General features: G+C 43.2%; 1 protein-coding gene and 1 long non-coding RNA gene across 2 annotated transcripts; both read right to left on the bottom strand.

The window, feature by feature from the left end:
* Window positions 1-5,488: 5,488 nt before the first annotated feature.
* LOC120843322 lies at window positions 5,489-24,097 on the bottom strand. Its single transcript, XM_042293180.1, has 5 exons — window positions 23,950-24,097; window positions 11,489-11,555; window positions 10,226-10,388; window positions 6,068-6,191; window positions 5,489-5,579 (listed from the first exon to the last, which is right to left on the bottom strand). Exons 1-5 carry the CDS (start codon window positions 23,995-23,997, stop codon window positions 5,571-5,573), a joined length of 411 nt encoding a protein of 136 aa, XP_042149114.1. The 5' UTR covers window positions 23,998-24,097; the 3' UTR covers window positions 5,489-5,570.
* LOC120843323 lies at window positions 17,511-18,746 on the bottom strand. Its single transcript, XR_005716141.3, has 3 exons — window positions 18,683-18,746; window positions 17,605-17,724; window positions 17,511-17,527 (listed from the first exon to the last, which is right to left on the bottom strand). It is a non-coding gene; the product is annotated as an uncharacterized LOC120843323 (long non-coding RNA).
* Window positions 24,098-24,716: the final 619 nt, after the last annotated feature.

The following is a 24,716-nucleotide window of genomic DNA, read 5'->3' as shown; positions in this document are numbered from 1 at the left end:
AAACTTGTGGCGTCCCTGTTTGTTTCACGTCTCGGACCGCTCTTGCCCTATGTGGCGAGCCCGGCTCAGACGAGTTCAGTGCCCGGGAGGAACATCTTCTTTTCCCTGTCTCTTACCCGCGGCCTATTTACGTACGCGCACTTCACCAACTTGTCAGGAGCATTCGTCTCATTATACCAGGCGAAGGCTTTCGACCGCGTCGAGCACCAGTTCTTGTTCGAGGTCTTGGGCGCCTTCGGCCTTCCTGAGAGGCTCGTCGCTCTCCTACGGTCACTGTACAGTGGCTTGACGAGCCGTCTCCTTGTCAATGAATGGCTCCTTGCTCCATTTCCCGTCGCTCGGGGAGTACGGCAGGGTTGCCCTTTATCCCCCTTGCTTTATGTTTTGAGCCTCGATACTCTCTTAAGACGTTTGGCGTCCTGCTCGGGCATATGAGGTTTCCCGTTGCCCGGTCTAGGCTGCGTTACCGTCAGTGCCTATACTGACGACATCGGTTTGTTCATTCGAGACTCAGAGCCTTGAAGCTGCTATGCGACTCTTTTCTGAGTCTGGTGTCCTGTCGGGCGCACAGTTAAACCGCTCCAAGTGCGAGGCACTTCTGCTCCGTGGCGCCTCCCCTCCAAACTTGCCGGCGGATATTCAGGTCGTCACCGCGCTCCGCATTCTTGGCTTATTCTTCGACTGTCGTGGCGTGGCGTCCCGCACCTGGGAGGTTGCATTCACTAACCTCGAACGGCAGGTCTCTGCTGCCGAAGCGTTCGCGTTGTCTTTTCGAGACCGTTCTTACCTTGTTAAGGCCGTTTTCTGCGGCCCTCTCTTTCGCGCCGCTCACGTCGCCATGTCTCTCCCCCCTCCCCCCGGTTCATTCACCGCGTCACTTCTTGTCTCTTTCGCATTTATTGGAACGGGGCTCCGCGCATGTCACCTGGGTGGTACTTCGTCTCTCCACGTCCCTGGGCGGCAGAGGCATGCCGTGTGTCGACTGTGTCGACACCATGATCCGTTTGCTGACCCTTCGTACCGTTTTGGGAGTACTGGAGAACACTGAATACCCTGCGCGTTCTCTTGCCCTCTATCTCATGGGACCTTCGCGCCGTGCGCTCGTTCCTCGCGCTTTGGGTAACCTCTAGCCTAGCGCCGAGTACACTCCGCCGTTCTACCAGGCAGTGGTGAGCCTCCATCAGGAACCGCTCCGCGCGTTCCCGAACCTTGTGGTGCGGGACGTATACCCCTACCCGTGTTGCTGAAGAACTTTGCGTTCAGCGCGTCACTCCCGAAGAGCGCCGAAAGGCGACCGCTTTCTTCTGGTTTTCATTGGAGTACCGCCGTCCGCCTGGGTCTGTAGATGATTTTGAGTGGCGTCGAGGGTGAGAAATCCTGCCCACGAAGCAACGTCTCCACCGCCGGGGATTAGTCCCGGACCCCCGTTGCCCCAACTGCGGACAACTAGAGACTGTTTCGCATATCTTCCAAGAATGTCCGGTAGCGCAAACATTTTGGTGCCTAGTTCACCACGGGTTTCGACTCTTGGGAGTTCGCCACTTTGCCCTCGGTGGCCGGTGCCCACGGGGTGGCCTGGCTTTGCTTCTCCTGGCCTTCGGACACTTAGTTTTCTGGAAGAATCGCTGTACCGCGGTGGGCCAACAGCGGTGCACCCGTGCGATGTGGCCACTCCTGTCCCAGCTCTGTGCAGCCTTGCTCCGCCAAATCGCCTCTGAACTTTTCTGGTTAAGCGAACGTGAAATCCTGCGCAGGTGGTCCTGCCGTTACTTTACTTCAGTCCACGGCCGCATTTCCTTAGCATTTGTCCCCTAGCCCAGCTCTGAGTGGAGTACGCGCCCTCGCAAGGACGGTTTTAATTTGACCGTATTTTTTTCATTGTCCGGTGTAATACCGGCGGTTTTGTTGTAAATCCCTTGCGTCGCGTCGCGTTATTCTGAAACGGCCTAGTCCGCCCGTCTTTGCGCCTTGTTTTGCCCTGTCATTGTACCCTTCGTGACCTTGTGCCAAACGTTAATAATATCTTTCTTAAAAGCTGAAGGATCACCCTTCCTATAATTCCTTGAGTGCGGGCCAGGGCACATGGGAGAATTTTAGACAATATCAAAATATAAAGTGCTGATTTAAGGCTTGTGTATTTTTTATATGCCTTGCCAGATCTGGAATCTCATACTTCGACAGATGTGGGATTTTCATAACTCGCCAAGGATATCAGACTAGATCTGGCATTATGAGGCTATATCTGGCAGATATACTATATCAGGTGATATGTGGCCAATTTTCGATAGGCCATATCTGAAGTATTTAGATCTGGCCAGATATGCACTTTTTGTAAGGGATAGTTGCGGGTGACTATATTATTGATGTACTGAATATGTCCAAATACGGAGTTGCGGATAACCTTAACTTGTTATCGGGTCTTGGAATAGACAACGTAATATCAAACTTCACGAGGGAAGAGCATCTCGGAAACCCAATTACAAGCACATGTATTCATCATATTATTGCAAGGCTAAGCGAACTAAAATTGTTTTTGGTGTAATTAAACAAAAAGTGGCCGATCACTATTTTGTAGCGCTTGTTGTGTATGGGGATGTCCGGAACAGCAAACCTAATTGTCTGTGTAAGTTGATTATTTAGAACAAAAAAAGTAGATAAATTAATTATTGAATACGACTAGGATAGTCTACTCACTTTACATTATATTACAACCCACCGAAGAACGACCAAATGGTTTGCAAATATTTAGAGTGCACGTGAAAGAAAAATTAAGCTAAAACATACACAACGTGAGAATGTATGAATCACTCCAGAAATATTGGAGCTGTGCAATGAAAAGGACAAACAGTGGCACAGATGTAAAGCCAACCCTGGAAATAGCGTATTGAAAGAATAATTTAGAAGCCTCCGTAATAGGGTCACTGCAAAAATGAGATTAGCTAACCAAAGACATGACATTGCCCATTTGCAGACTCATCAGAGTGACCCCCCCCCCCCCCGCAAAAAAAAAAGGAAAACGTGCGATGTTGTTTACGAATTAATAGGAGGTAAAAGTAAAGACAATATTGATCAGATGGTAGTAAAAGCATTTGAAGACTCCAATGTAGAGTCCTTGTGCAATAGGTTCATTGCCTCGTTCATACAAGGTGCAGCAGATTTGCAATACTAGGGATTTGGCGATTCTAACGTTTTCCTACCATGTGAAGAAAGGTGCCGAAATTCCGCCTACTTGCCACGGATGCCAGAAGAAGACTTTTAAGAAGTAATCAATAGTATGTCGGTGGCCAGACCACCTGGGTATGATAGAATTCATTTAAGGGATTGTTGTAGTCAATTTCGAAAAACTAAAACATCTTTTATTAAGAATAGCTAATTCATCTTTCTCGGAGAAAAAAATCCGAATCGTCTTAACATTGCTGTTGTGAGGTCTGTTTTTAAGAAAGGAAGTAGAAAAGAGATGCTAAGCAATAGACCCATTTCTCTTTTGCTCTTACTATCCCTAATTATGAAAAAGTTTGCATTTTGGTCTATCACCTCCTTTTGTGATAAACATTCTTTACTGTGTCATTTACAGTACGGGTTTCGACAAAATATAGGAACAATTACATTGCTGCAAGATTTTTGTGACCACATTCATTATAATATTGATAAAATAATTTCGTCCTTTCTTTATTTTATTTCAAAAACGCGTTCGATTCAATTGATCACAGGTTACTCGTATGCAAACTAGAGCACCTGGGCTTTAGAGGCCCATATATAAACTTTCTAACCAGCTACCTTTAGAGCGGAGTCACTTTGTAACGATTGTTGAGTTTAAAAGTAATTGACTGATACTTCCTTTTGGTGCCCCAAGGATCTACTCTGGGTCCTTTTGTTTTAACATCTATGGGAATAAAATAGATAAATTGAACTTTTTTTCCACATGTTTTCCAATCCGCCGATGACGCCGCTCTTGTACTCGCGGGAAACAATGAATCGAAAGCTCTGTCATCCCTTCAGGCCTATATCCACGAGCTAATGGCGTGGTTCATAAAAATCGTATTTGTGTTTACATAGGTAAAGCCAAACCTATATGTTTCCGTAATCCTCATAAAACAATAACGTTTAATATACCGCTGCGTCTACATCGATCCAACTGCCAGAGATGTAAATTTATGCCGCTTGAATATGCATCTTCGATAAAATATGTTTTTTTTTTTATGAACATCTTTCTTGGAATAGTCACATTGAGTATCTTGCGAATCGACTTCACAGGGGTTCTGCATCTTTATATCGTTTCCGAGGTGTAACTAACCTGACTTTGAGAATGAGGATCTTTCAAGCTCTGGGAGAGTCGGTGCTTCGGTATGCTGTCACGCTTTATGGTTCTTGTTCGAACTCTAATAAAAGTAAACTAGATAATATTTTGCATAACATTTTTTGAAATTTAGCACATGAAACCAAATTGGATGAGTTAAGAACTGAATCAAAAATGCGTTCGCTACAGCTTTTGTCAATTGAAAGATTATATGTCTATGAAATACTAGTTAAGATTTATTATAATAGTACGTTTAAGAAACCTGTAAAAAACAAAAGGTTTTGAGAAAAATAGAGCGGTTCGACCTCCCTTGGGTGTACACAAATTACAGAAAGCGGGATCGGTCTTTTTACGTTCCACACTACTTTAATTTGTTGCCCAATGAACCTTTACATCTACAGTCATTGAAAGTGATAAAAAAGAGCTAAGAAACTGGTGTTGTACCTACGATTTTTAAATCGTTGTACTGGTTAAGGAAACTGCGTTTTTCTCTTTTACGTTATTTGATTTTGTTAGTAGTTCCTCTGCTGGTCGCATGTCACACCTACAAGCACTCTCGTGCTTTGTCGGACCTGTTTAAAACTATATATACACTGTTAAAAAAAGTGCCGTTATATTACAGAACCGTACTGCGCTAACTCATGATGCCAGACATTATCTGTAACCCTCCGTAATACCACCAAAGCCGTAGCTGACAGTTTACATTATCATTTCTGTACAGCAGACATACAGCAATAGAAGCGCAGTACGCAAGTACAGGACTAAAGCCGCAAACATAGCTCGAGGTATCCAAGCCGTCGAGTGTTCAGACGGTATTGAAGGCGTAAGGGAAGGGCACGGTTTCAGTCCCGGATTTTCATACTGCACTTCCATTGCCGTATTGTAACGGTAACAGTTCAGTTACCGTACCCTTCCCTTACGCCTTCAATACAGTCGGAACGCTTGACGGCTTGCATACCTCAAGTTTAGTTTGCAGCTTTAATCCCGTACTTGCGTACTGCACTTCTATCGCTGTGTGCTCGCTGTACGGTAACAATAATGTGAACTCTCAGCTACGGCATTGGTAGTATTACTGAGGGTTACAGATAACGTCTGGCATCATGAGTTAGCGCAGTACAGTTCCGTAATATAACGACAAATCCTTATAAACAAGTGTAGTGCGTCTGAAAAAAGGGACAAGACAAGACGGAGGCAGTTTTGAAATTGAAGAACTATATTGTAAACCGTAAAAGAACATAATTATAAAGAAACCTTCATGGCATCCGATCTATCATCAGATGAGCTGAAAATAAAACAAATTCATATTCAGATGATTGAAAAGGCTACGGGAGGACCACAACCACTTGCACAAATTGCAGAGCCGCATGCACTTGAAGTCACAAAAACCTGTACAGCGGGGCTCCCAAGCTCACAGAGCGATGCTCTAAGCCTCTGGTAGCAGCGCGCAAAAACACAAGGACAAAGGGAGGAAATGCACAAGGCGAGCGCTGAACTTCAACTAAAAGTTTAATGAAAAGGAAACGCCGAAGTCCTGTGCATTCGTCCCTTTGTCCGTGTGTTTTTGCATGCTGCTACCAGTTGTAATCATGCACCAACTCGCCTGTGCATTGCCACATTGAGCCACTCAGCACCATGACAGATCAAGCTTGCTGCCCTCGACCCCTGTGAATGCAGTGTCGTGCCGCTATTTGCTTTTCTTTTTAATACAAAACAAGACTGGAAACCTTTTGATACCACATCGTACACATGCCAAATCAAATATGTACTCACACTGTTCCATTTTTTCTCAAAAGCAGCAAGATCTGTGGCGGCTTTGATTGCTCTTGCCCGAGCTCCTTTCGACCTCCCGGCCTCCTGTCGTGACCCATCATGTTGTTTGATACCAACTTGGTATCTGAAACAAATAGCAGATTGGCCCATAAGTATTTGGTCAGAAACCAGACAAGTGAAAAAAAATTGCAGTGAAGGATTTGGGATCAGTACTTGCTGATATTTTACATGCACAACTAATGTCGAAAGCCCCAAGCTTTGCCACCAAAGTCACATAGGTGCACATTTCAAAAGTATAAGTGTGTTGAAGGTTCCTAAAATAACAATTAAGCCATAACAAGCTGAGCAAAACCTACATTTAGGCCAGCAGACTGTGCACTGTGCACTTAAAGAAAATATGTCAAGGTACAAATTCATGCCTAGATTTTGAGGAAAATAAAACAATGAGGGAACAACAAAAAAAAATATTGTAATAATGTGTCATTTTTCTGCAAGAGGAGAAAATCTGGCACTCAAGGCTTCTTTCACTCAGATGCGATGGGGATACAGAACTCGGAATATTTCAGAAGTTAGAAGCCCCATGTGGCACATCTTAAAGGACACATGCCAAGGAAAAAAAAAAATTTTTAGACAGCTTAGATGGAAAAAGGATGTCATAAAACGATTTTACAACGAAGAAAAAAATTTTTAGAGCTATATTTACGGCGCTATACGGATTTGTAGTTGGCGCTCGCGGTAGCCGCCGCTGGTCACGTGGTAGGCCCGCGCGCCGCCGCGCTGCGTCGCCGCCGCACGCTGAGCGTTGTGCGAACGCCGCTTCAACGCGTTTCTCCACGCCGCCGTCGCCGCCGCCGCACAAGTTCGTCTGCTTCGGGGCGCCGCCGCCGTCGTCTGACCGGCGCACAGGTCTATCACGTCTGCTTGCGCTTTTTCAGGAGTTTCCTTTGGGCTGTAAAAGTTACTTATTCGTCTTGGTTTCTTGTTATACTTCAAACAAAGATGAATAAGTTACTTTTAGAGGCCATAGGAAGCTTCCGAAAGAGCGCAAGCACCACGTGATAAATAAAGACCAGTCACGTGATAAATACAGACCACTTTTCCGCGGTGCCCGCGGGCGCCAACTACGAATTCGTTTTGCGCCGTAAATATAGCTCTAAAAATTTTTTTTCTTCGTTGTAAAATCGTTTTCTGGCGTCCTTTTTCCATCTAAGCCGTTTAAAAAAAAATTGTTTTCCTTTGCATGTGTCCTTTAAGGGGTAGGATTCATATAATGTAACTTTTAGACCTACAAAACACTAAAAACATGTTAATTTAAAAAGATATTGAACAGACAGCGATGTAATTGATTTGAGTCATTTGGGAGAAGCTTTGGAAGCAAACAAAAGTAAATTTTATAGCAGCGACATAAACAGAAGAACAAGTACATACTTCGCGCCAGGGATGGGCAGTACTTCAAATACAAGTATTTGAACTATGTGTTTCAAATACTTTGTGTATTTTGCATTTGTATTTAATTAAAAATTCTGTAATGTATTTGACGTGTGTATTTAAATACTAAAACGTGTGTATTTCAAATACAATTGTAATTAAATACAATTTTGTGGGTGAAAATACATCCCTCAAATTTACTGTCACTGTCCAGAGCAGGAAGAAAACTACGTTCTGCACCGAATGCAGTGTCTCTCAATCAAGCACAAGCGTTTAATGACTTTGTAATTACGGTGCTAGTCCAGGGAAAGAATAGTGACAAAATCGACCTTCACAGGCAGACTGGCTAAATAAGTGAAGGTGACAACTTGTGATGCTTTCCAGCCTGATTTCCATCCATACTTTTGCCTCGAACATTCTAAATGCGCGGGTCATCCAGATGTTTGTAACTGGTGCGAGTTGCAACAATAAAAAAATCTGTAGCTAGTGCTGCGCGTCTTGGTCGTCTCGGTTCTTTGATTGTCTATACCAAAATGTAATCAAAAAAAAAAAAACTGCTTGAAGCTCTGTACTTTTTTCACCTATTACGTCCAAGCTGATTACATTTTTTTTGTGATTATATTTGTATTACGTTACTAGAGCCTCGAGCATTAACTCCAGAGTGTGCGATGCAAAATTAAAATGAGATAGCCAGAAACCTGTTGCAGGTGCCCTGAAGTCGCTGATGCAAATTTTAAGGAATGTATTTGGAAAAGTATTTGGAAGAGACCAACTACATTTGGTTGTATTTGTATCTTGTACTTAAATACTTTTTGCAAAAGTAATTAGATTTGTAATTAAATACATTTTTGACGAAGCATTTTGTATTTGTATTTCGATACATATTTGCATGCATTTTGCCCATCCCTGCTTCGTGCTTATTTCTTTTATTACAATACAGCATTAAAATTTGCCTGTTGTCCTACACAGTCACAAAGCAATTCCTCCTCTGCATTTCTACTCGTAATTAAGCAAGCACCCATTTGCATAATTATTATTGCAGACAGTTGAATGACCTAAAATACTCAACTAGCTGTTAATGATTGCTTAAAAGCACCAGACATGGCAAAAGGAATGTTGTAAGAGAATCATTCTCTTTTTTTAGGAAGCCACATTTTGGCCAGCCACTGTCGAAAGAACATACGATTGATAAACATGTATAAAGACGAGAAAAAGGTATTCAGGTACAAAATCAGACGTGAACCACATGCTACTAAAACATGCAGAAATAAAGCTTCAAAAAGTTGTGAAAAGGTTGTATATCAGTCAAATTTAGTTATGAATTAGAGATCATCTGCACATATCACTTCTAGGCACTTTTAGAGTGATACAGAATAGTGTGGTGCAGTAAAGAAACTCTTAAATAAATAATTAGCTGAGTATATTAAACATATTTTGAGGCTCCACTTTGTTTCCAGCCAAAAATAATTTAATGATGTATACTGCTTATGACTCTGCCTTCTAACTGAATGCCAAATAGAATTATAAGTAAATGACACATTCAGTAAAGATAAAAAAATAGGAATAGTAGATATATTGACATATTTATTTGTGATTTCTGAGATAGGATCAAACATAGTCACACTGTAACATTAGGTGAAATTTTTAAATCGAATTATTATGCAAGATATAACAACCTTTAAAGTAACTGAAGAGTGTGTTGGTAAAATTCACAGACCACAGAAAGAAAAAAACATACCCGGACGAAGGACGACAAACATTTCTTTTAATTAACAACATGAATGAGCTTAAAAGCACTTCCTTCAATTCAGACCGCCAAGGAAATTGAGAGAAAGGGAGGCAGAAAGAGAGAAAGGTAAGTGTCAAAAATTGTAAGGAAGGAAATAAGAAAAAGAGTGAAGCAACAGCATGAGTTACAATTCTAACTTTACACTTTCCTTTTTATCTTCCTGCCTCCCTTTCTCTCCATTTTCTTGGCAGTCTGAATTGCACGGAGTGCTCTTAAGTTCATTCCTGTTGTTCTTAGTTGAAAGAAATGTTTGTCGTCTCCTTCGTCCCGAGCACGTTTTATTCATTCGGTGGTCCAAGAATACAACACCCTATTGCGGTTTAATAATGGACTCTGAAATTGAGCTTGGAAATGTGGGTAGCCAGTGGCAAACTAAAGGGCAACTCTACTCAATTAAAAAAATTTCAAGATAGTGGATGACCTTACTTTGAAAAGCACTCATGAACAACTCTACATTGTTTCACGAAAAGTAGAATATTGTTTGTGCAACTTTGCTATTTATAACTCAAGTCGCAAATTGAAACCGAAACTTCGGCAAAGGGCAAGCAGCGACGTCAGTTGCATGCACACTCATGTCCATGGCAGATGCATGATTACGTGATTTACCCCACTCACTGGGTCAACTCTAGGTAGTGTTGTCTGAACTGACTGGACATGTCATGGCGTTGAAAGAGAAAAAAGCCGGTGTATACAACAGACATCAACATGACGTCACATCTGAAGGAAGTGCCAAAGTTGGCTAGCCTGCACATCGCTCGCTAAAATTAGCAGATTAGCGCTTGTCAAACTTTGAGGGTCCAATTTTATATACAGAAAGATTTCAGTTGTAGCCTTCCTAGATGATTATAAAGAGAACTAATCGTTTTCTCAGCCAAAATTCAGCAGAGTTGCTATTTATTGCCTCTCATGAGGCTCAAAATTATGAAGGAAATAAACCATACCTCTGAATGAACTCAAGTGTGGTTCCCGCACCTTTGGCATACCGGATGTTTAAACAATAATAAAGGGCGAAAAGGAGCTCCACAGCTTGCAGAGAGCCCACATCTTCCACCATCACCTCATGGTCCACAAACAGCTGGCAGCTGCATTCGAAAAGTGAGCGGCCTAGGAAAGAAACAAGCGATTAATGTAATTAATGCGGAGAAAATGTGTTAGTATCAGATGTATCGACCTATCTAGTCAAGTGACCAGAAAAGTCATGCGACCGACACCACTACGCCGGCTTTTTCTCTAATAGGGCTTTTAACGCTCACGCATTAAATGAAAAAAAATACCATTGTCATATTCACATCTGGAAACTTCTATAGAGGTATTACCAGCAGGGACACTGAATAGGTAAGCACACTGATATAGGATTGTGACGCATATCTGAGACCTGAGACTGAGATGCATCACAATCACAGATAAGGCACACCTTATATGCCAAGCCAAATAAGGGTCAAACTAAATAGTGTTGAGCTACCATACCCAGTAATGACATTAGGTTATGCAAAGTGCTCCTGAAGGCTTGAACAAAACAAAAAATTTGTATATGAGCATGTAGAATCAAACACTTTTTGTTGAGTTTGTCAACAGAATCAGTAGCATGGAAGTCTGATGCCAACGTGCAATGCCAGTCGTCGGTTTCGTTTAAATTGCTTTAGCTGGAAATTAAAAGACCGGAGACCGCATGCGACCACACATTCCACGAGCAGAAAATTTGGCTGTTCGGGTTGGACAAGACACAGAATGCAGGCCCGAACAATCAAATGCCTCACAGGCACCTGCTGTTTGGGCTGTGTGCCGTTTTGTGGCACCTGCACTCACAAACCAAAATAAAAACTTCTCTTTTTCTTGCTGGATCAATCAAGCATTGATTGTCGAAGTATGGTATAATACCAGGACATGTGCTTTACATTGGTGCTTGATAAGGCTGCCGAAACCAAACAATATGGTCGTCCATCTAGCTCTGGTCAAAATCGGCACACCACCCTTTGGTTACACCACTGCAGTATTCCAGCACTCTGGTTACACCACTACAGTATCCCACTACAGTTGAGTCACTAGGAGTCATCTGCACTGACCCCTCTTCTCTCTCTCACTCTCAAAATGGCACTACCCACGATAAAACGGTCTAGGTTGTTGTTCCAAAATTCAACACAAATTAAAAAAGAAAGCACCTTCAAAAATACAAAGCATGCAAGGAAAACACACATGAAGCTCACCCAGTGCAACAATTACAGGAGAAGCAGGCAGACTGTTACGAAACTCCTCTGTGATTTCTGTTGTCACCTAAGAAAAGTCAGAAAACATGTGTGGTTAATTGAGAAATGCACGAAATGCTAGTGAAGGTACCATATATCTATGGGTCTATATTTATTCCCACAGAATGTAGAACTGTGGGACACAAGCAAGACGACGTAAGGCGGATCGCAAAGAATGATGCCCGAAGAACTTATCGTGGCCGGCGACTTTACCGCAGATGCACGAATATGGGGATACAAGCGAGACAATGACAGAGAGTGCAATGTCTTCACACCCGCCAAGCAGGCCAATCTATGAATTCTCAACAAAAACAGACTGCCATTCGCATTGGCAAACGTCGCACTGAGAACGACACCACAAGACTTGACATGGGCCATACACAACATCCAAGCCCGAGTGCGAACTGCTCCGACGCCTTGGGAAGCAAGCACCTACCCGTCGAAATAGAAATAATGACAGAAAGACACCCCAACACTAAATGACAGATCAGCTTCATTAACCTAGCACCTGAAAAAGTGTCTAGGTGAGCGAATAATGAAAGCCACATCCACTCAGAAGTACCAAGCCAAACAAGACGACCCAGACCCCGACCTTCATCTCCTCAACTTGTGTGCTATCAGACTGCAAGCCCAACAATGTTACAGGAGAAATAAGGACTGAAAGCTCCAAGCCAATTTCAAAGCAACCACGGTGAAGATAAAAAATACATCCAGAAGCTCCGTAAAAAACTGAGGTGCAAGCTCCGAGATAACACACGACGAGTGTGGGGCACATTCAAAGGACTCTGGCAGGAAGGCCGACAACTTTAAATCCACTGCTTCCTGGTACACCAAACCATTCCCAAGTAAATAAAACAGCGTCAGCCGCCGCATGCGAGTTCCTGTCTTCCCTTATCCTTACTATCCTTGGTGACAACAGCGCCGCCTTCATTGAAAAAGACACAAAGGATCCCCTATTCTCCCAGGAAGCCAAACAACAGGCCCACTGAAAACACCTCACGGCTCTACTCAAAGAAGACTTAGACCCACTCCCAGATGGTAATTATACCAGGTGGGAAGAGGTTCGCCTGAAAAGACAACGGACCTACACCACTATGGTTTCCAAGGAAACAGCAAAATGTAACACCCACAAGAACATGGTGCATAAGCCGCCATACACAGGAAAAAGACAAGAGCCTATGCGCCCACTGCGAGGTCACAGTCTCAGAAGCGCATTCCTGGTACTGCCAACACATGCAAGAACCCCAAACCTTGAAAGAGTTTGTTAATCCCACGGGTATTCGGGAATACCAAAAGGCTATTCTCCATTCACCCCTCACTTATGTGAAAGAGGTTCGTCTCACCCACTTTATTTTCATCTCACCCTTATTTCCTTTAACCCTTCATCCCACCTACAGGAGATAGCGTTTGCTGAGATTAAAGGATGCGGTTCCTGTTATTTTCTCACTAATAAGAACATTTTTAACTACAAACATTTCTTGTCCTAACGCTCAATAACAACTAAAAAACAACGTTAAATAAGCAGCAATGTATCTGCTGATATCTGTCACAAAGCCTCATTGTTACACCTGCGGGACAAGGAAGTTGCTAATATTAAAAACAAATGATCCTAACTTAGGAGTCGAAGTGGAAGTACAAACGTTTGTCACTAGTTAATTCTCTAGCTTAATTTTTGTGTTAACTCTAACACTCGATCCCAAAAATGCAAAACATCATGTGAACCCATTAGAAGCAAGTGGTACAAGAGTGGGTGCCCACCGCCGCTCCCGCTTTGGTTTAGTGAAATATTTATGTAGAACATACTATAAGATGACCCAACCTAGAGTTGCATATCTTCCCATTGCACTCTAATATGAAGTATAATAAGTTGAGCCACCTCAGCCAGGAAAAGATTAAGGAAGGTTCGGCTCCTCGTAGAGCAATAGTAATTTCACTTTTTACGTGCTCATTATCAGCATTGTCGTCAGATACCAAGAAAGCGTTCACAAAGATTTTGCAGACAATTCTGAAAAAGTGGGGGGATGGTCGCTCAGAAAGCGAAACTGCAGAAAGAGTACAAGGCATTGCTCCAATGGTTAAAAATCACTAGGTAGGCACCTATTCGGACATAGGTGCATGACCGGTATGTTACGGTATACAGGAAGACTGATATAGCTGAAAATTTCAAAAAATGAAGAAAAGTTTAGTATTTCCAGATGCATAGTTTCTCAGTGGAATGCTGACTGCCTGTGTGAGACTTCCAGGAAGTTATTTTCAACAAGGTCATGAGGATGTGTCTTTGGAAACAAATAGCCTGGTTATTATGAATGCTCCCACCTGATGTAACTGGAAGAGCTCTCCGAGGTTTTCTTGAAAGTAGGATGCAAGCAATGGGAGGAGGCAGACAGCTGCTGCGTTTTGATCTTTGAACTCTGCCTCGGCCTTGTTGAATTTGAGGCTCCACTCGAGCACAGCATCATTTTTGGGGCTTGAACGTAGCAATGTCACGAGGAGGAGGACATCTTTGGGCAGCCTCAATTTTCCGTCCAGACAGACACCTGTAAGCCTTAAAAAATTCATGTTATCACTGACTCCTCATATCCGAAATCTTTGTAATCAAAATACCTTGTTGCGAAAAGCAAAATATGGAAGGAAAGAAATCTGCAAGGACCACTGTATGGTGAAAGTAGCAATCGTATTCGTCGTTCAAAGCACCTTTTTATGAGCATAATAGTGTATGTTTGTTTTAGGAGTGAGTGACTCTTGCAAAGAACTGAACATATTCGGCCTTTTTAAAAAGGTATATTTGTGCAAAAAGATTTTCAAGCACACATGCCAGGAAAAACTTTGAAACTGCTGCAAGTTTCCAATTTGCCTTATTCACTCAGTTATGTGTGCCTCCATGCTGCAGTGCTGAAATGTTTCTTGCCCTCTACCACATGCTATTGTGACTGCTCTACCAGAACATTGAAGCCATAGTTACATTTATAGTTAATGATATTCCCCACATTCTAATTGCTTACTCACGCTGCCCTAGTCCATATGCAACTAAAACAGTGGCCACCAAGCCCGAGCATTATAATGGTTAATAATAAAAGGAACACTTTTTTGTCAAATTTGCAGCTCCCATTGTCGTCAATTATATAACTATAGCTTTGCATTTTTCGACACCCTGTAAATAACTCTAAACCTGAGTAAACTCATGGACAAATATTTATGAAAATTATACCTATGGAAGTGATCAAGGAGGTGCTCCCTCACAAACAGAAGTAGCCACGCTCGTTTGACATCCAATGCTGAATATGGAGGCTCTGACGAATTTATGAACGTCCTGATGTGGGGGTAGCACTCAGCCATGGCCTTTGTTTGAAGGCAAATGTTTTGTTCACATGTCGACTTCAATGCCTCGTCCAATAGAAACTTTCTTGAGGCTTCCACTTCATGAAGTGAAGAACTCGTAGTAGCTGGCTGCCAGTTCACACAACCGTAAGCTGATCGAAATGTCTGCTTCTTTAGCTTGATGGTTCCACCAGTGAGCGCTTCCGCAAGGCGTTTGCATCCTCTTCTGTTGTTTTCTATCCTGTTCTCTATTTTGTAGGCCAGGCCTACAGAAGAAACTGACGTAGCTGAGCAGAAAGTGGGGTCCACAAGTGCCCCAAGGTACTTGTCAACAAGGTAACTGGCAGCACTCCTTATTTCACGTGCAGATGGTCTAGCCTTGACTTTTTGACAGGCCGCGGCAGCCATGCGCACAACTTCTTGTCGGTCAGTCGGATTAAGTTGAGTCCCCTCTTGCAATGCTTTCATGACGTCTTTGCTAAGGCTGCTCCAGGGAAACTGAACTTGTGAACCGAAAGGCACATCGACACCTTCATGTTGTGTTGATGTTACATCCCCCTGCTGACCTGAAAACGAAGTGCAAAACATCATTCCAAAAGAGGCAGACAAAAAAAAGAATAGGGATAATAAAATAACAGTGCAGCACCATATTCAGTTTAAACTTAGGGGAACATTTCTTTTGGCTGTGGTATTTCAAAATACAATGCGACAGTAACTGAAGGAGGTCGACATCCAAACTTCGGGCCACCAAGATGCTCTACCACAGAGCAACGATGCAAAGCAATTGAGCTTGAGGGACGTACACATAAAAGACATGGTATTTATGTAATCATATCAAAAGTAGGAAATTGGCTTTATTATAACAACCGCCATCCCGCCTCATCCGAGTGCAAAGACATACTTTTGTAAAGTATCTCCTTGCAACATCATGTCAGATGGTGTCAGCTAGCTGTACAAGCTGACGAAACGTTCGAGAACAAGTTAAAACAATGACTAGGCCAGCAAGGTTGACAAACACGTTTTAGCTCAAGCAAGTAATTTCTTTTTTCCTTTGGTCTTTTTGAAGGCCTAGAGATGATCAATCATTGCCAGTTATTTGATATAAATGGCTTCCCTTAAAGAGCCTGCACCACCCGACTGTTTGATGTGCCCTTCAACAAGCTTGATCCACCGCTCGTAAGAGCCTACTGGCATGTGGACCTGTCTTTTGTGCTTCACAACAAAAAAGTGTGCTTTGCCACGACAAGCCTTAAAGGGAAACTAAAGTGGTTCTGTATTTTCGACAAATTAAACACTTTAATTATCTTCTTTTGGCCCCCAGGACCACAAATATTGGAATTATTTTTTCAGTCTGATGCGAGGAGCAGTCGTAACAGTGCTTTGGAAATAGCGCCAAAGCCCTGTCATCTTTGAGCGTGACATCATACCCAGATTTGTCGGAACTTCTGCTCTTGCGTGCCTACAATACCCATCAAAGCTATGCACGTGCACTCTTGATATTGTCAGAAAGGCCAGACAAAAACGTCACAACCAGTGTCATGTGCAGGGTAATATACCTGGCAAGCTTGCAATTCCATGTGCTGCCCACATGAGCAAAACGCGCTTGGCGGCCGAAAAATCTGGATATGACGCAACGACCGGCCTAAGGTCTCTTGAGTTTTCTCGCATTTAGTTAATCTTCAGGATTCACGGGATAACATTATGCTGGAATCTGGCTCAAACTCAGTTTTCTTAAGAACCTCTTTACTTCCCTTTAAAGGCAGACGCACAGGGAGCACTTTCTGCATGTCTGAAATCCCTCCCGTAGTGTCCTCTCCCCTCCCTCTTGCACTCTTCTCTCCTCCTTCCCCGAAAACAGAATGTCCAAAAACTAGCCCCCACAGAGAGGAGGCAGTGTCTCTTCCTCTTTGGAGTGCAAACGAGGAAAGCGAGGGACAGCTTCCTAATCGTTTTGCATTCGTCAGCCTTTAAGAGTGTTGGCTATTCATTCCGGTAAATACAACCACTGGTGCCAGTGTCATTGCTTGTTTTGTTCTCTTCTTGTGCATCTGAGTTCTGTCAGAGAAGACCAATAAGCTAACTTTTTATGTCTTTCATGTGTTCGCTTACAAAACACAATGAGCACGGTACCTATAGGTTTTACAATTTCTCGAAAGAGAATACCAGCTCACTTTTCTGGACCGTAGACATATTCTAGAATATTAATAAATATTGTTATTATATTGTGTAACTAAAATTTCAAGCAAAATAATCCAAGTGCATTTCTTTGTAGTTTGTGGTTACAGTCTTTGAAACTTCTAACTATGCCATCGAAGTGTTACGTTTGAAGCAAAAACTCTATACTGCACGTCTGTTGCTAATTGCCTGCATAATAAATAAAGACTAATTGGCAGAAACTTTGCTAAGGAACCTTTATCAATTAAATAAGTTCTTTTTTTCCGTTCTATGAAATTAGGTGTTTCGAAGTTATTTTTCATTTCTCATATTACGTTATAATTTGCTTCACATTTTCTTTTAACTGAAAAATTACTACTCCCCCATTCCTAAAGTAAATTCAAGCTTGGACTTCCCTGAAACCCAAGAATCTGTTGTTGCAATGAAGGTGTAAGTAGCATCCTCAGGTGACTGATTCAAACAATTGAAAGCTTCTTCGTCCACCTCCGTACCATCCAGCATGTGTACCTGGAAACAGGGTATGTTATTTTGACAATAAGAATGGATAAGTACATAATTTCAACTGCTGAAATTATTTTTCAAACCTTGATGTCTCCATTGCAGCATATACCGAACTCTATGGCCTTTTTCTTTATGGCGTCGAAAGTGGCAACCACTGCCAGTTTCTTTATTGTTTTATCAAGGCTCCAGATCTTGACTATCATCTGAAAAAAAGTGAACGTACAAATGCAAAGTTTATGTTATGTGCTACAAAACAATTGTAATTTAGAAAAAAAAAATAAGGGTGCAAGTTAGCTGGTAAAGCATTGCTACAATTTAACAGGGTGTCTACAAAATTAGTGATCTTAAATGCCCCGACTTTTCCCAGTTTTTCCCTTGACTATTTTGATAAAATCCCGTGAGCATTTGCGGGTCAAAGGATCATATTTCAGAAACATTATTCGGCATGGCTGTGCTCATGCGCAACCATCTAGCTTTGTTCCGCATTGCCATTCCACTTTTACTGATCATTTTCCCTTGTGGGGCCAACGTTTTGACGATATTCCCTGATAATTTCACGACTTTTCCAAATGGAAACCTATTTACGTTACTCCCCACTACTGCAAATTAAAGTTATTAGACATTGCGGGTGTAAAAACTAGGGAGCCTTCATGTGCGCTTTGCTAGGGTGATGCCACCCTTTGTAATACCACTCACCGACAAACCAGCAGCCATTTTGGTCCTTGGCGATAATCCGTGGGCTTATAACCCTCCCGGAAACAAGCACCTTATCTCACAAGTTCGGAGCAGTGTTGTGGAACCCACGGAGGGAGGATTAGCATTTCCCCCCTTGGATGGGAGGACCGATGGACACAAAGGCCACTTTCCGGCGCACGGGGAAACAATTAGGAACAAAATGGCAGTGGACGAGGGTGTGGGAAAGGGAAACAGGCAGTTGGCATCACCCTATGCGAAGCGCACATGAAGGCACCTTAGTAAAAACTTGCAATGAATGATATATTATATTAAAAAAAACTAGAAAAGCCTGCCTAGAGGTTTTTTGTTTGGCCTACATTTTCCAATTGTCTGTGCTATGTCTGTGCTATACTGAAAAAGTGAGTTGCAGAATGTCCCCCGTTTTTAAATTTAAGGTAATTTCCACACAAATCACTGGTATCATACCTTCAAAATCGTCGAACAATAGTGAACTCCGCAGCCTGATCACAAGACAGTTGAGGAGTCTGTACGAGACATATGCATGTATGTCCATCAGCTGAGAGGAAGACAACAACTGTAGCTCTTCCACTTCCGATTCCATCAACTTGTAGAGCCTGAAGTTTGGGAGGAATGCAGACGCTGCTTTTTTCACAAGAAATAATGGAGTTGCCTCATGGCCAGACTCTACCACAATATGCAGAAGCTGGCCGAACTGCAGGTTGTACTGGTCCCCAGCAAGCACTATGTAAGAACCTGGCTTGTAATGTGTGCCACATAGTGTCACTGACGAAGCAGTCATCAAGGTTTCATGACTAGTGGGCAAGTTTTTCTGAATGAAGCACCAGAAGTTTTTGTCGAAACTGGCTATTTCAGATGCAGGAGCCAGGTCACTGAACGCCGCAGCTGGTCCAAACAAGCCTTCCTTTTGCAAGTAAGACTGCAGGAGCTGGTGTTTCTGAGCAAGTGACTTTGTAACATTAATAAAGTTGCCAGATGCTCTAATGCAACGTTTGAAGTAGCTGTGCTTACTTTCGAATCGGAGAGACCATACCTTCACGAGTGGTCCAAACTGTTTAATGAGATAAGGATAATGGAATAAATAATGATGCTTTGGACGAAGTGGAACAGCTGGAAACAACCTTACCCTCTCACAGATGTAATCACTGATCAAGAGTGCCAGATATGACACTTGGTCATCTGAAATGGCAGTTGCCATGACGAGTTCTACAATCTGTTGGAGAGTCAAAAAGAGACGCCACATTTCGTTAGTTGCATCCTGAACTTTGTCTCCCACCATTATTGGTAGAAGTAACAAAAGGGTGTATGTAGTTTTGCAGTGCCTGGCCTCCAAGCTTTTTACCACTTATGTTCATTGAAGCTGGCTTGTTCCTTCGGTCACACGCGTTGTACTTAAACTTGAACTGTATTGTTGCATTAAGATGGTGGTAAGAGAACCATTTCAGTGTTTTCACGAAATATTTTATCATCAGTGCAACGTCGTAGTCAACAACACCTTCAAAAACATCATGCCCAAGACATGGCGGGAGCCCAGGAAGACAGACATGAAATGTTGAAAGCTTGTTGAATGGAGAGTCGTGTTTGACTCCCATAAAACCCTGTTCTTGGCTGTCCTTAGCACGGTTGACTGCTTCAGTGTATGATGAAACAGTTCGAAGCTCTGCTGGCTTGTTGTTCCTAAAATCTTGCATGGTTGTAACACAGTACCGGCATATGTAAGAGGCCCTGCTGAAATTCTCCACAAAGCCGCCAATGCTATAGCTTCCAAGGTTGTCACGGCATATAAAAGCAAGCTGCACAATGTAACGGTGCCCGTTCACTGTGATGCCATCTTCAAGATCTTGGAGGTCACTGATGAGTCGCTCGAAGAGCTTCCTACAACCAAAGTGTTTAAAGTCTTTATCATGGCAAAGCAAAACAAGCTGTTCAGGGTCAACTACGGTTCTGAGGTAAGGTGGTAGGTTTCCAAGCGTGAAGTATACCGCTAACATTTTAAACTTTCCACGGGCTGATCCAAGGGGATTGGCGACTTCGAAAGCATCTTGGTATAAGATTACCGATACAGTACTGCCATCGGATGATATCCGGCTTTGAAAAACTTTGCTGTCTGTGAATTCCCGATACACACCATCGTTGCCTCCCTGCGCGTTGAAAGAGAGTTTGCACAGTACATCTGGGTTAGAAAGCAGCGAATGAAGTGTCACCTTTATGGGCACATAGCTGTAATGTCGCATTTCGTTGGAATAGTCTAATCCAAGAGAGATTTCGACTGGCTTATTGTGATGAAGTTGGTTAGTGTAGTAAACATTTCTCATGTAGCTTGAGCGAAGAGCTCCATCACTTGAAAATGCAACAGACAAAGGACTCTTCCCAAAGGAGTGGTCAATTGCCTCAGTCATTTGGTCTCTTGACATCTTATCGGTTAGGTGAGCTTTCAAATCAGTCATAAGATGCTCCTGTGAAATGCCATGAAGTCTTTTCACGTCATCAACTATATCCTGGACGATTGAGGACGGGATCAAATATTTTGACTCAAGCTTCAAAGTAAAAAGGGCCATGCTTTCAAGGAAAGAGTCTTGATCTAAGTGAGTGGGATGCACATCATCAATGACTGAAGGCACTTCACTCTCAACGACTGGTTTTTCCCTAATGTTCTCCAGACCATTGTCATCCTTGCTACAGCATGACGTCACTATTTCATCCTGCTCTACTGGCTCTGTCACCACTGATTTTTTTTTTCCATTTCTATGGTATATGGAAAGATGGGTCTTGAGTGAACCCCATGTCCTAAGCTGGCTATCACACGCATCAATTGGACAAGTTACAACAGTTGGCGGGTTGCCGGTGAGATGTTTTTTGAGGTGCTCGATAAAAGCCTTTCCAGGGCTCACCTCTTCACTGCAGGAACTAACACTGCATGTCCGGCAGGATTGGAAGTTAGTTGCATTACGAGGTGCAAGCGGAGAATGACACCTTGTGATGTGGCTTCGCAATGAGTTGTAATTTTTGAATGCAGCCTCACAGCCGACAACGCTGCATGTAACACCTCTTGATGACGTTTCATGATATAATGTGTGCTTGAAGAACGTGTCCAATGATGTAAACTTTTTCTGGCATCTTTTGCAGTGATGTCTCATCTATAACCAAAAAGGAGTGCTTGGTTTATTTCAAGTTGATTTAATATTGAGCACGTTTGTTAGGACCCTGAGAAATACAATATCCTAAGACGACATGAGAGCTGAACAATTTGGCCTTCTTTTTTCGGATTGAAGATCTACTTTAAGTCCCAAGATCTGCAAAAAAAAATTTTTTCTCTCCACGATTTTGTACTTATACACATGATCTTTGCATTTTTATAAAGGTACCTGAAACATTACCAATATTCGAAGCAATCATGGCGAAGTCCTAATCCAAAGATATTAATCCTTGACCCCAAATTTTTTTATTCCTGCCACAACTGAAATCAGTGAGCATTAAATCAACTGTGCTTGTGAAGATAATGACACACAGCATAAACATACACCTATCTAGAAATGAACACAGTAAGGATTATAAAACACTTAACGTGAGCTTTCATCAAGTTTCAAAACTAACATTGTGTTTAAACTGAAGTACAAAACAGCGATCCTCAATGTTCTGTGTTAATCTGAAGGCAATGTTTCTATTTACACCAGAAAGATAGAACACCTGCACCTGCCTGTCTACACCTGCAGCGTGCGTGTCGTCTTGTCGTTCAGTCTTAACATACAAAACTATGTTTCCGTGTTCTTTTAGGTTGCCCGAGCCATGAGGAGCTACAGTCTAGCATGCTAACATTGGGCAGTGATATGAATGGCCGCAGTAATTGTCATGTGAAACGTTCGGCTAGGTTTTCGTTTCTGTGCATCTGGCTTGAGAGGTCAGGTGAACAGAGCTGGGCTGGAATGGTATAGCGCCTTGTCATTCATAGCTTGAGCAGTGCAATGAAAGCCAGGACGACGCAGCGCTATTTGATTTAAACTGCTGCCAAGGGCAAGGGAAAGGAACATGGAAAGGAGTAAGTAAACAACGCTGGCAAGGGAAGGGAAGTTCCTCCTCTCCTTGCCAGCTAACCATCTGCTTCCTCCACTCCCACCTTCCTTTCCCTAGCATTTCGCGCTTGACTTACTGTTTTTTTTTTTTTCTTGCTCTTTTCCATTTTTTGTTTGCGTTGCAGTCTACCGCGAATATATTTCACGCTAACGCCCCGCAATTGCACAGTAATGCGACACATTTTTTTACCACCTTTTGGGGCAGAAAATTGGTTTTCTAGATATGTGGGCCGGCTTGCATGAAGCAGAGTCTCGGTTGAGACTGCTCAAAGAAAGCGCTGTCAAGGCTTGTGCTTGAGCTTAAACCGAGTCCTAGACGCTCGCGCGCCCGAGCCTTGGCAGCGCTTTCTTTGAGCAGTCTCAACCGAGACGCTGCCTCTCGCAAGCCGGCCCAGGCATCTAGTTTGTTCTCCTTTCTACCTCAAATACTACAATAAGGCAGATGACTTAACTCCAACTATAAGGCAACATATCTCTTTTTTTTTTTTCTTTTTTTTCCACTGCTGGCAGCCACTTATTACGGTGCAGTTACCAAATCATTTCTTGCCCAATTTCATTTTCTTTTTTTCTAAACACACGACGCGCTTCGTGCGCCCTGCTGTGCTGAGACCGTTTCTTCTCTGAACAGAGCTGCGCCGCGATAAAATGTTAAGGCTGAAACACATTTACAAGAAAAGAAACCGAATATAGAACGGAAATCGGAGGGTGCAAAAATTGTTGCACGCAAATTTGGAAGACAAGTTACACGAGAAGACTGATCCCGCGCAAAAGGCAACGTCCTCCGCAGTAAAATTAACGCAAACAACACCAAACGTGCACTCTTGATATATATATATATATGACGCCGTGATTAGGACTTGACAGAATCATCGGATAAAAAGAGACTGGCTGTATCAGCTTTGGTTTTCGAAGCAACCGAGGCCTTCACGCACCGGTACAAATACTGCTATTACAACAGATAAAGTAAACAGAAGCAACGTGCGGAAACCAGTGTACGTATGCCACCGGTCACGACATCCTTCTACAGCCACACGCTTGCCTCGTTCTTATTCACGAAGTTCCTGTTAGATTAATTCATTCTTACATGCATGGAGTCAGCCACAATCGGCGCTCGATGTTTAGTTGAGATTGAGATGTGCACCGACACGAGCATCGGCCGACGTACAGTCGGGAGCAAAAGTTTGCGGGGCACGGGAGCGCCTGCCGAAAAAACTGGCTGCGCCTTCTCACGGCACGTTGCTGCTCCAAGACTCACGCCTTGCGCACGCGCTTCCTTTCTTGTTCGCGGTCATGCTTTTTTCGCTCGCTTCCGTTCGACACGCACGATATATAACTGGGACTGGCGCAAGGTGCCGCGAAATGTTATCTGTAGCATGCGCGAGTTTCGTCACCCATCACGGTGGCTGAGGCAGACGCGCGGCGTGATGGCTGTCATAGCGGCACCTTGCGCCGGTCCCCGGTTATCTCGTGCACGTCGGGCGGAAGCGAGCGAAAAAGTCATGGCTTCGAGCACGAAAGGAAGCACATTCTCGAAGCGTGAATCTTGAGAGCGGCCGCGCGCCGCAGAAGGCGCAACCAGTCATTTCGGCTGACGCTCCCGCGCCCCGCAAACTTTTACCGCCGACTGTACACGAGCAAACTCACCGCGATCTTGCTTTGCCCGAATGCCACAACACAGCGAACAGCCCACATAATTCTCAGTCTCCGCAATGCTCCGTTCACCACATACACGTAACACGACAAAGATCGGCGAAAATCAGTCTTCGTACAAAGCTGATCAAAAACCGCGGAAACACTCAAACAGCCTCGGCGGCTGCCGCGGCTGCGCCATAGAGTAGAAAACCCGGAGAGGGACGGAACGGACGGAACTCCCGAAGTAACGTTGCGACATCGCTCCGTCCCCCTCCGGGTTTCCCCGCCGGAAGAAAAGAAAAGAGAAAAAAAAAAAAAGAAAAAAAAAAAGAAGGCAATAGGAGTTGCTGTCTGATTTTCGTTTGCGATTTCTTCATACAATTTGGCCGCTTTTCGGAAATGTGTTTCAGTCATGACTCATTACGTAGAGTCCGGCGCCGTCGCTACACAGTAGCGCACCAAAGAATGGAGAAAACTAAACTCAACGAACTCAACAAAAAAAAAAAGAAAAGAAAAAGACCGCGGACTTCAAGACGAACTGCAAAGCATTTGAGTACTGGCAGTGTTAGACACGAAGGTCGAATCGATCAATTTAAAGTTTCCTAAATCCACACAAGTCTACCGTAACAATATGAGAGTGCACGGAAGCTAAATGTCGGCTCGGCACAAACGAACAAAAAAAAAAAGGAATTTTGGCACTAGTTTTTTACACTTCGGTCAAACGTATATAGTATATTATTGTGGGCACTTGAAACCTCATTGCACTGTGTCGCTTTGCA

The sequence above is a fragment of the Ixodes scapularis genome, unplaced genomic scaffold, assembly GCF_016920785.2.
Source record: "Ixodes scapularis isolate PalLabHiFi unplaced genomic scaffold, ASM1692078v2 PGA_scaffold4__175_contigs__length_147842914, whole genome shotgun sequence".
Taxonomy (NCBI): Eukaryota; Metazoa; Arthropoda; class Arachnida; order Ixodida; family Ixodidae; genus Ixodes; species Ixodes scapularis.
This window is presented reverse-complemented; position numbering and strand designations above follow the sequence as displayed.